At 35.8% G+C, this 10,534-nt stretch overlaps 1 protein-coding gene across 1 annotated transcript; it reads right to left on the bottom strand.

Moving 5' to 3' along the window:
• Positions 1 to 1,857: 1,857 nt before the first annotated feature.
• LOC128533585 (collagenase 3-like) lies at positions 1,858 to 7,724 on the bottom strand. The gene is made up of 10 exons (XM_053507871.1): positions 7,584 to 7,724; positions 5,863 to 6,101; positions 4,589 to 4,737; positions 4,278 to 4,403; positions 3,614 to 3,772; positions 3,321 to 3,489; positions 2,622 to 2,752; positions 2,372 to 2,531; positions 2,100 to 2,203; positions 1,858 to 1,983 (listed from the first exon to the last, which is right to left on the bottom strand). Exons 1-10 carry the CDS (start codon positions 7,722 to 7,724, stop codon positions 1,883 to 1,885), a joined length of 1,479 nt encoding a protein of 492 aa, XP_053363846.1. The 3' UTR covers positions 1,858 to 1,882.
• Between the last annotated feature and the right edge of the window lie 2,810 nt (positions 7,725 to 10,534).

Below are 10,534 nucleotides of genomic sequence, written 5' to 3'. Positions count from 1 at the left end.
TTACTAAGTTGATCCAATTTTCCTCTGACCTGTCTGTATTGTTCTGTTCACAGCTAACGTGAACTTCACACCTTCTAACACAAGCCTAAATCTCAAAGACTGGAACCCCTGAAATTAGGTGATGTCCTAAAGAAGAATAAATAGAAATATGAAGAAAAACTTATAGGATTTACAGGACTGTGCACCACCTCATGGTTGATTTTTCTCACATTTTTGCTACATAATACTCATAAGTAAACCACCTCTGGTAATTACACTTAATTGTCACCAGCTTTGCCAGTCAGGGTTCATAATCTGTTGAAAAGTGCATTTAAAGAACTATAGTACAAAATCAATATCACACATGAGTTTGTACTATTATATACATATGCATATATGGCAACATCATAGCAATGCTGATATTCAGTACAACATGATCGCAAGTAAGTAATTCCTTCTGTCATACTGTACTTGCGTCATACAAGTGTCAGACTACTTTAATGACCTTGTATTAACAGATCTGTGAGCTGAGAGTGACTTTAGAGCCTTCTCACCTAAAATAAGTAGATTAATCAACAAGAGTCAAATTACATTTAGGCATTTGGCAGATGCTCTTATCCAGAGCGACTTACATTTTTATCTCATTATACATCTGAGCAGTTGAGGGTTAAGGGCCTTGCTCAAGGGCCCAACAGTGGCAACTCGGTGGTTGTGGGGTTTGAACCTGGGATCTTCCGAACCGTAGTCCAATGCCTTAACCACTCAGCTACCCCTGAAGTCACCCCCCCCCCCAGCTACCCCCTGACCTAATTAAAGATACCAAACTATAATAATGTTATACTTTTATTTTTAGTATATTTGAAGGCAAGCAATTTTATACTTTTGCCTAAGTGGAAATATAAAAAGAACACTGCTACATACAGTGGAACCTCGGATTGCGAGTAATGCAGTTTGCGAGTGTTCCGCAAGACGAGCAAAGATTTTTAATAAATTTTGACTTAAAAAAAAAACAAGCAAGTCTTGGTTTACGAGTACCGAGGATCATTTATTACTCATGCGCTTCTTATTTTTACTCATGCACATAAACAGAAACACTTATCTGTCGGGATTTTTGTTTTGTTTTGTTTTTTAAAGGTAAAGTGGAGGTTAAATTGTTTTATTTTTACTTTATATTGTGGAATGAATAATTTGAGTTTCCATTATGTCTTATGGAAAAATTTGCTTTGATTTACAATTGTTTTGGAATACAAGCCCGCTTCCAGAACGAATTATCCTTGTAATCCAAGGTTCCACTGTACATTAATCGAAGTAATATTTTACCTATCTTTACTTTTACTAAAGTACAGAATTTGTGTACTTTGTCCACCACTAGTTCCAGTTATGCATAAAATCTAACTATTCATGTAGTCTGACCGAATATGACAATTAAATTTGATCTAAACAATAATAATACATTTTAAACAGTCTGTCATGTATGAAATCAGTTACATCTTTTACATTTTAAATATTAGGCAAATTTAGGGCAAATTCTACAGTATCAGTTATTAAAAAAATAAACACTTTTAAAGGAGATGCTCTCTCATCTCATGCTAAATGTACCGATACTGAAAAAATAACACACTATCTAATTAGCAGTAGAGGTATTCTACAATGTATTTAATGCTCATACAAGTGTTAATGGACTGATATGAATGAATGCAAACATAACATAAGTGACTGTACTTACACCCCCCCCCCCACACACACACATCTGTTTCTCATGCCCTCTGAAAAAAGTACTTTAAAACCAGTTGGTAAACTTTAACACACTATATGCCAAGTAGATTACAAATTTCATATGATTTCCTGCACAATTATAAGTGTAGGTTGTATGAGCCTATAAAAATATAATTTAAATTATCTGTTAACATTCAAGCCAAGAATTAGCTTTTTTAATTCTAATAACCTCCCTTACATTTACATCATATTTGTACACCTCTGCTCCAACAAAGAAGTGAAGGAAACCTGGAAAGGAAGACATAAATAATTTTTAAAATATGAGCATTATCCATATAAATATTTAACAATATATTACACTGAACTAGATTAAAATAGGATATAGACTTGTGTTGTTTACCCACCATGCTTATAAACAGCCGCACTGATGGGAGACTTGATGCCAGGGAAATCATCTGAGATGATGTGTGGGTTAGATTTTTCCAAGGCTTTACGATTTTCATTATATCTAAAGAAGCAAATCATTTGAATAAATATAATGTAGATATAATAATATATCTTATATATTATTATTATTATTATTATTAATATAGACTCATCTACATCAGAATTAGAATCTGGTATTATTTTGCTAAGTATGTTTACATACAAGACATTTGATTCATGTATCACATACCTCCAGTAGTGATCCTGAGTAAAGAATAAGGTGTTGCCAGTGTTGGGAATGTGAACCACTGCATCAATGTGGTCGACTGAGGCTGGGAAACCAAATCTGGTGATTTTCTGATGATGCCAGCCTTTCTTCCAAAAGCTCTTCCCTGTCCAGTAGCTGGAACCTATATAAAGATGAATAAATTGAAGACTATTACCATAGTACCTACATACATACTGTAATTGTGCTAAACTGTTTAAGTGAGGGTAAATACCGCTGAAAAGGAAGGTAGTGGAGTGTTGTGGAAACCAGTAGGCAGCGTCAATGGTTGAATTGATTTTTGGAAAGAAACTTTTAATGGGACCCTCTATTATGTCATTTTTCTTTTTCTTGATCCATAAATACCTTCACAGATAAACAAGGATAGCACTTATGTTAGGAAAAGTAAACAATGTGGTATGGTTCATCTGGTACTGTAATGAAAATTAATTACATGCACAGTGATGACTGTATCAAATGCCCGAAAAGGTCTAAAGATCATATGTACAGGCAGGTGATGAATTAAAGGAAAAAGTACATGCAGCTGCATCAACAGCTTTGGGTACATCTGCAAAGATATTTAAAGTTTCTGAGAGATTAACATAATTCTTCCAAAAGACATTCCACCAGTTGATGATTAGATGATAGTGGTGGACAACACTGTCCAACTCGTCCCCCATAGGTGTTTAATTGGGTTGAGACCTGAAAACTGTTAATATGAATATCGTACTTCACACATTCAGTGTATGAGGACAATCCTAAAAGAGATCATTAAGATGAAAGACTTTATCGTAATAAAAAAATTTTATTTAATAATTTTCCACAAGTGGACTCAAACATGTCAATGAAGGTTTCTCACAGCATGAAAAAAACACTGTATTAAGGGATTTTTATGATTCTATAAATATGCTATAAATGTTGGCAAGTGACTTACCGATCTTTGAAAAATAAAGTTGCTGCCCCTAAATTAGTAACAGAGTCAAAAGACAGGTCAGGATCACATTTGTCCTTAAATGCCCTTGAATAGTAAAAGCCAGAGAGCCAAGATTTGAACGGATAATTCCAATTCAGCCGTGGGTAATACGGCGCTGTAACGCTTGGCCCTGTGGAACATCAGAACATTATTTATAATTTTATGTTTAATTGAAAAAGAAAGCAAATGTCAGTGACTTTAATTTTTTTTTTTACTTTAAATGTGGGCAAAAAAAAAAGTAAGTGAATTTATACCATACAGGGCGTTGATGTTCATAATATCTTCACTGGAAAGCATGTTTTGTGTTTGACGGTTTCTGTATGTGGGATACATGAGGGACTGTGGGTTTTGAGAATGTTTTAAACCCAAGGCGTGTCCAAACTCATGTGCTGCAACCAAATACAGGTTAAATCCTGGAGTGGGAGACAGAAATCCTATGTAAAATCACTTGTCGTTCTCAAATACACCACGAAGAAAAACAAACCCTTTTAAAGTTTCCATCTTCCTATGAGGCTTTGGAGGATGACAACTGGGTGCTAAGGACCAAATCTGTGTATTACTCCCCTGCAAAGTAAACAGTCTTTTGCAAAGTCAACACAGCTTAAACTCCTTGTGGGATTATTTGAAAAAAAAGGTGAAATGTTTAATGTTAAAATGTTCAAAGGTGTAATGTTCAACAAGAACCTGAGCTCAAAGTAGCTTAAAATTGACGCTAGCCTAGCAATATTACTATTTTAGGTCCTTTTTTTTTTTTTTTTTTTTTTAAGAAAGAGGACATATAACTTGGTTTTAGAAATTTCAGAAATTACTATTCTTCTCTCCCAGGAACTTCAATTCTAGAAATATATTTGATTAAATTGTCCCACTAGCATAGTCATTCATGTAGTGCATATTTAATTTGACAAACTAAAGAAGTACCTCTGGAATCTGCTGTCCAAAGTTCATCTTCATCAAAGTGAACATCTCCTCCAATGCCCTCTCCAGGGTCAAAAGCATGAGCCAGTGTACCCTTAGGTCCATCAAAGGGATAGTTGTCTCCATGGTCTTGGATTGTTTTGTATAAAGACAAGCCCAAAAAAGGAACTGGTATAGTTATACATATATAACATATAAGAGTGTACAACTAATTATCTCTCAATGTCTCATTATTAGAATCTAAGAGCCCATAGAGCATTCGTCTCTGTCCAGTAAACTTTGTGTAGGTCTGAAATCACCACAAGTGTTCTTACATTTGGAGCCAAACTCCACCATGATGTCAGCTTGTTGAGAGAAGGACCTAAAGAAATGTAAAGGGCTGGCCTTTGCCCACACATCCAGAGCTGCTCCAATCAAGGAGTCTACTGTTTTCATAGGTAAGTCATTGGTGTACCGCCCAATGCTGAAATGTCAAGAGAAATGTAAAGGTTTTATTCTAAAACTGAGCGAATGGCATACTGTATACAGTTTAGACATAAAGTTTATAGCGTGTTCAATGATTTGTGTTCAGTCCCAGGCATTTCAGTCTTTAAACAGTCTGAAAGATGCTAAGAAATAATATCAATGGTCAATGGTCATTACTGATATTTAACTGAGGATGTACCTGTGGCTGTGTTTAAAGGTCAGTGCCCTTTTGCCCTTGGTACAATAGGAAACTCCAAACAACTCAACTGAGACCTCAGAAAAATAATCAAGGACTTCCACAAGTCTAGTCGCCCCTTAGGAGCAATAGCCAAACAACTGCACATACCACACACATCTGCACAAACATCTGCATTTTAAAATAAAATAAAAAAACTTAAGACCAAACAAACACTGCACTGTTCGAAAAGAGCTAGAAATGATCTCCAAGTGATTTAATTAGTTTTGTCAAAAAAGTCAAGAAGAACACAATCACAACTGTGGAGGTAGTTTTGGTGTTTTGCTACAAGAAGGATTAATGCTCTTTGGAAAACAGATGGTATCATAGGAAAGCAGGATTATGGAGAAATACTGAAGCAATACCTAAGGACATGAGCAAAAAATTTGGTTGCAACTTGGTCTACCAGCAGGACTGTGATCCCGAAAATAGCTTAGAATTAGTAGAAAAATGGCTTAAAGACTACAAAATGAACGTATAGGAGAAGCCCTGCCTGCATTACACCAGTTCTCTCAGAGGAAATTCTAGCAAAGTACTGTGGGAAGCCTTTGGCCTAGCCCCGGTGTTGATTAATAATGAATAACCATTTCAAACAAATACACAGCGATTGTATGTAAACTTCTGATAAACCGAAAATCTAGTAAAACATATATATATATATAATAAAAATATATAGTAAATGAAATTTTTTATTAATTTGTCTCAAGTATTACTCTAAAATAAATTCCTATAATAAAATAAAGTAGTTACCCTTATTCTTAGCCTAAACATAGGTAATGTGAAATGTTTGGGGTTTAAATATCTGTCATTTAAGTTTATTTAAAATTTAGGCCCCAGCAGTACAGCTAATTACCAGTTCTGAACACATATACAGGTGAAGTTTATTACCTGTAAGAAATCGTGTTTTTCTTCCATCTGTTGCCTCGGTTGTAAACATATTCCTCAATATCAGGAACACCACACCTGGGCATCTTCATTACAGCCAGTGTCTCTGTGTCCAGTCTGCCTGTCTGATTCAGTCCGAAAAAGCTCTGCATGTCAATCAGTTTAGAGGAAAATGAAGGATGACTTCTCTTCCTGTGACCAGGGGGACCTGTCTGAAAACTGTAGAAATGTTCGATGTATTTCTGTGAAAGAGAAGGAAGAAATCACAGCAGTGGAAGTTCGAATGACTTTCCTATTTTCTCTTTATAACAGTTGGACGTGTTTTGTTGTGTAGATACACAGATCAGCCATAAAATTTAACCCACTTACAGGTCACATGAAAAACATTGCTTATCTTGTTACAATGGCAAGAAGTTGGATGGAAACTGAAAGCAGGAAATATGGCCAGGAGTGAATTTGACAAAGGCCAAATTGTTTTGCCCCATCGACTGGGTCCAAACAACTAAAAACTGCAACTAATAAAACATACAACCAATAAACAAGCAACAGGGTTGTGAGCACCCAAGTCTTACAGATGCATGTGAGGAGCAAAAGCTTCATCATTTGGTCCAATCAGATAGAAAAGCTACTGTATCAAAGCTACTGTATAGAAAGGTATCAGAACACATAATGCTTTACAGCTTCCTGCATATGGGGCTGAGTAGCTGCTGATTAGTCAGAATACCCATGCTGACTCCTGTCCACTCGCAAAGGTGCTTACATTCAACATGTGAACATCAGAAATGGACCATGGCGCAATGGAGGAAGGTGGCCTGGTGTGATAAATCATATTTTCTTTTACGTCATGTTGACAGCTGGGTGGATGTGCGTTGTTTACCTGGGGAAAAGATGGGACCAGGATGAACTATGGGAAGAAGGCACGTTCTGTTGGGAAACCTTTGGGTCCTGGCATTCATGTGGATGTTACTTTGACACGTACCACCTACCTAAACATTGTTGCAGACATTACACCTCTTCATGGCAATGATTTTCCCAGTTGGCAGGGGCATCTTTTAGCAGAATAATACTCTCTGCCACACAGTAAAAATTTCAAGTATGATTTGAAGACAAGACAAAGTGTTTAAGGTGTTGACTCAACCTCCAAATTCTATAACTCGGGACAAGCGACTGTGGGATGTGCTGGACTAACAAGTCCAATTCATGGAGGTTCCACCTCACAACTTACAGTAATCAAAAGCTCTACTGACGTCTTGGTGACAGATACCACAGCGCACCTTCAGAGATCTTGCGGAGTCCATGCCGTGACAAGTTAGAGCTTTTTTTTTTTTATCAGTACTACATTGGACCTACACAATATCAGGCAAGTTGTTTCAATATCATAGCTATTCAGTATATTTTTACTTTTCTAATCACACGTCTTTAGCGATTATGCTTTTTTTGGCTTATTTTATATTTTATTACCAAACCAATGTGTAGGATCAATGAGCATCTTTTCAATTAAAAACGTACTAGTGTAAAGTTAGAGACAAGAACACGTTTCAATAAATTAGCAACAAATTTTTAGTTTTACATAAAGCATACCATTTATGATCACAAAAGTGAATTTAATAATTCACTTTTATTTAATTTAATAATTTAAATTAATATTTAAATTAATTTAATAATTTAGCTGTAAACAATTAAACAATGTATTATTAAAGAAAATGAGAGAAAAAAAACCTTACAGCTGCCAGTTCCATGTCATCCTTGCGTTTTTCCCTCTGATGCAATGTCGCAATTTTTTGCTCAACCTGCTGCATAGGAGCTCCAAGATACAGAGGGGCAAAAAGAGCAAAGACACATACTAAACCCAAAAAGAGCCCCATCGTCCGGCTCTGAATCACAGAGCTGCTGAAAGCGGCCAGCTAGAGAAGAGCTGGACTGGAAGAGGAAGGTAGCTGGAAAGGCCTTTTAACACATACCTATGACTCAATGAGCGCTGAGGATGAAAAAGCTCACACGCTGGGAGGAGTTCGGTAAGGACGCAGGACACTAAAATCACTTTTTTGGAAATGTATAGATAATAATAATAATAATAATAATAATAATAATGAGAATCATTCTCATCAGCGGCAGCAGCAATGGCAGCTGTTACAGCTACAGAGCTAATTCATTGATGTGTTAATGAATCTGTTCTTAAACCATAATAATTCCATCCCCTTAGCCATTTTTTGCTGCATGTTCATTTATGAGTAAATTATGATAAAAAGGATTTTAAAGAACATTTGTCAATATTTATAAGGTTCCTTTATAATTGTAGTTTAGAGACTGTCCATATGATGTTCAATTAAAAAGGAAAGCTTGAAAATCTCAGCTTGATCTGCTCAAAAGAAAATATTCAGGGAGCTAATAATTTTTCACATAGATGTAAATCTAACATGATGCTGTTGTACTAACATTTCATTTTACCTACAGTTTCTGCCAGCCACAGACTCCCTCTCAGATTTGGGGGGAGAAAATAGAAAATAAAAAATATATCTTTTATAAAGAGGATCTAAAGAAGATTTGGAATTATTAGAGGTAAATTGTGGGCTGTTTTTTTTAACTGTGAAATGTGAATTTGCCAGTTGGGAATGGAAATGTAGGGGTGGCAGTGAATGAAAGACATGACAGGCTTGCATATGAAGTCATAAACATGCCATTTAGTCGATTGTTTGTCCTTTAGAATTGTCTACACTCAGTATATATTAACACGCAGCAAATTGTGTAATGCCACCTGCCTGAGTGCAATCCTAATAGCTTGTCATACTGTTTCTGTGTCTCTTATTTACTACAACAGTTTCACAATATGAAGCCTAAGGCGAATGATCCTCATATTGCACTGGATCTATTATTTTGCTTCTCTTGCTTAATGCTGTGATAATTACAAACAGTATCCAGAACACACACACTCCCACTTGTGTAAGAGCATAGAGATTACCAATGAGTCTCAGTAAGTTGTTTGTTTGTAAGGGCTGGTTGGTGTTAACTGTAGTAGTAGTAGTAATAATATTAATAATAATATGGTGTTCATAACTCTTTGATTCTTTGACTCTTAGATTGTAAGGGCCATTATTACATACAGTTGGGTATTAGACAGTGACACAGCTTTTGTGTTTTTGCCTCTGTACATTGCCATAATAGATTAAGATATTAAAAATAGTGTAAACTTTGAGTTTTTATTTTAAAATATTTATTATTAATCATTTAGGAATCTAGTGCCTCTATTTAAACAGGTTAAAACGTAAATCAGACAACTAACTGATAAGCAGCTTCACAGCCAGGTATGGCCTGTAGTTTTACTTATGACGAATTCAGGAGATAAAAGTGTTGACTTTGCATCTTGTAGTTGTTCATGGGAACTTTTAAAATGAGGTCCATTAAAGTATTGATGCAAGTGAAGGAGGCCATCATTAAGCTGAAAAAAAAAACAAACCCCAGACCCAACAGAGAGATAGCAAAAACTTTAGTAATGGCCAAAATTAATGAAGTCAACTACAGTGGATGATCATAAAATTATTTCCTTAGTGAAGAGAAACCCCTTCACAAAATCTAGCAAAGTCAAGAACACTCTTGGAAGGGTAGCATAACATTGTCAAAGTCTACACTCAAGAGACATGAAAAAAACATGTCCAGTTTTGGAACAAGATTCTTTGGACAGAAGAATCCAAAATTAACTTCAGAGGTCAAGATCCAAAGCATACCACATGATTTTTGTATCACATAGTGAAGGCAGTGTTACAGTATGTACAGCTGCCTGTGAAACTGGGTCGCTCGGATGAATTCTTAATTTGTACTTTTTGTTTAGATTCAGGCAAATTCTACAAAACTGAAGATGACCCAAAGCGTACCATTAAAACAACCCAAAAACATCTTAAGGCCAAAATAAAAAAGGCTAAAAAAATTCACATTCAATACCCTTTATTCTTTAAGACAGCACACAATGTGGTGGCTTGTTCATGTGTGAGAATGATTCCGTATGTTTCCAGAACCACTCTTTCACAATATAGGTCCTAGAGCATCCCTGTGCCATCAGGGCAAAAAATCTCGACTGATGTGTGATTTTTACATTTAGGCATTTGGCAGACGCTCTTATCCAGAGCGACTTACATTTTTTTTTAATCTCATATACATCCGAGCAGTTAAGGGCCTTGCTCAAGGGCCCAACAGTGGCAACTCGGTGGTTGTGGGGTTTGAACCTGGGATCTTCCGAACCGTAGTCCAATGCCTTAACCACTGAGCTACCCCTGACCCCATCAAGGTCGTGCTGTTTTCACAGCTGTGAGATCTACAAAAGCATTATAGCCATGCTGATATACTCAGTATAACAACACTCCTTGGGTTATTACTTAAATCAATTCAGTTATACTTCATACGAAACAAAGTATGGTCAAAAACATTACAGTTTGAGAAAACGAGGAGAATTTAAAACTAACAATATTTAGTAAAAATTGGGGAAAAAAATCTTAATTTTGGTTTTACAACAAAATTTTGTTTTTATGGAACTTTTAAGAAACAGGGCCGAGCTGAGAAGAGCACTTCTGCTTCAGTTGAAAAAGGAGCTGATTTCAAAAGGTTTCTGAAATGTAATTATCACAGGTTTAGAAAACCTTTACTGCATTATAAAATGAAAATACCTAAAAAATATATTTTGCAC

This window comes from Clarias gariepinus, chromosome 11 (genome assembly GCF_024256425.1).
Source record: "Clarias gariepinus isolate MV-2021 ecotype Netherlands chromosome 11, CGAR_prim_01v2, whole genome shotgun sequence".
Taxonomy (NCBI): domain Eukaryota; kingdom Metazoa; phylum Chordata; class Actinopteri; order Siluriformes; family Clariidae; genus Clarias; species Clarias gariepinus.
This window is presented reverse-complemented; position numbering and strand designations above follow the sequence as displayed.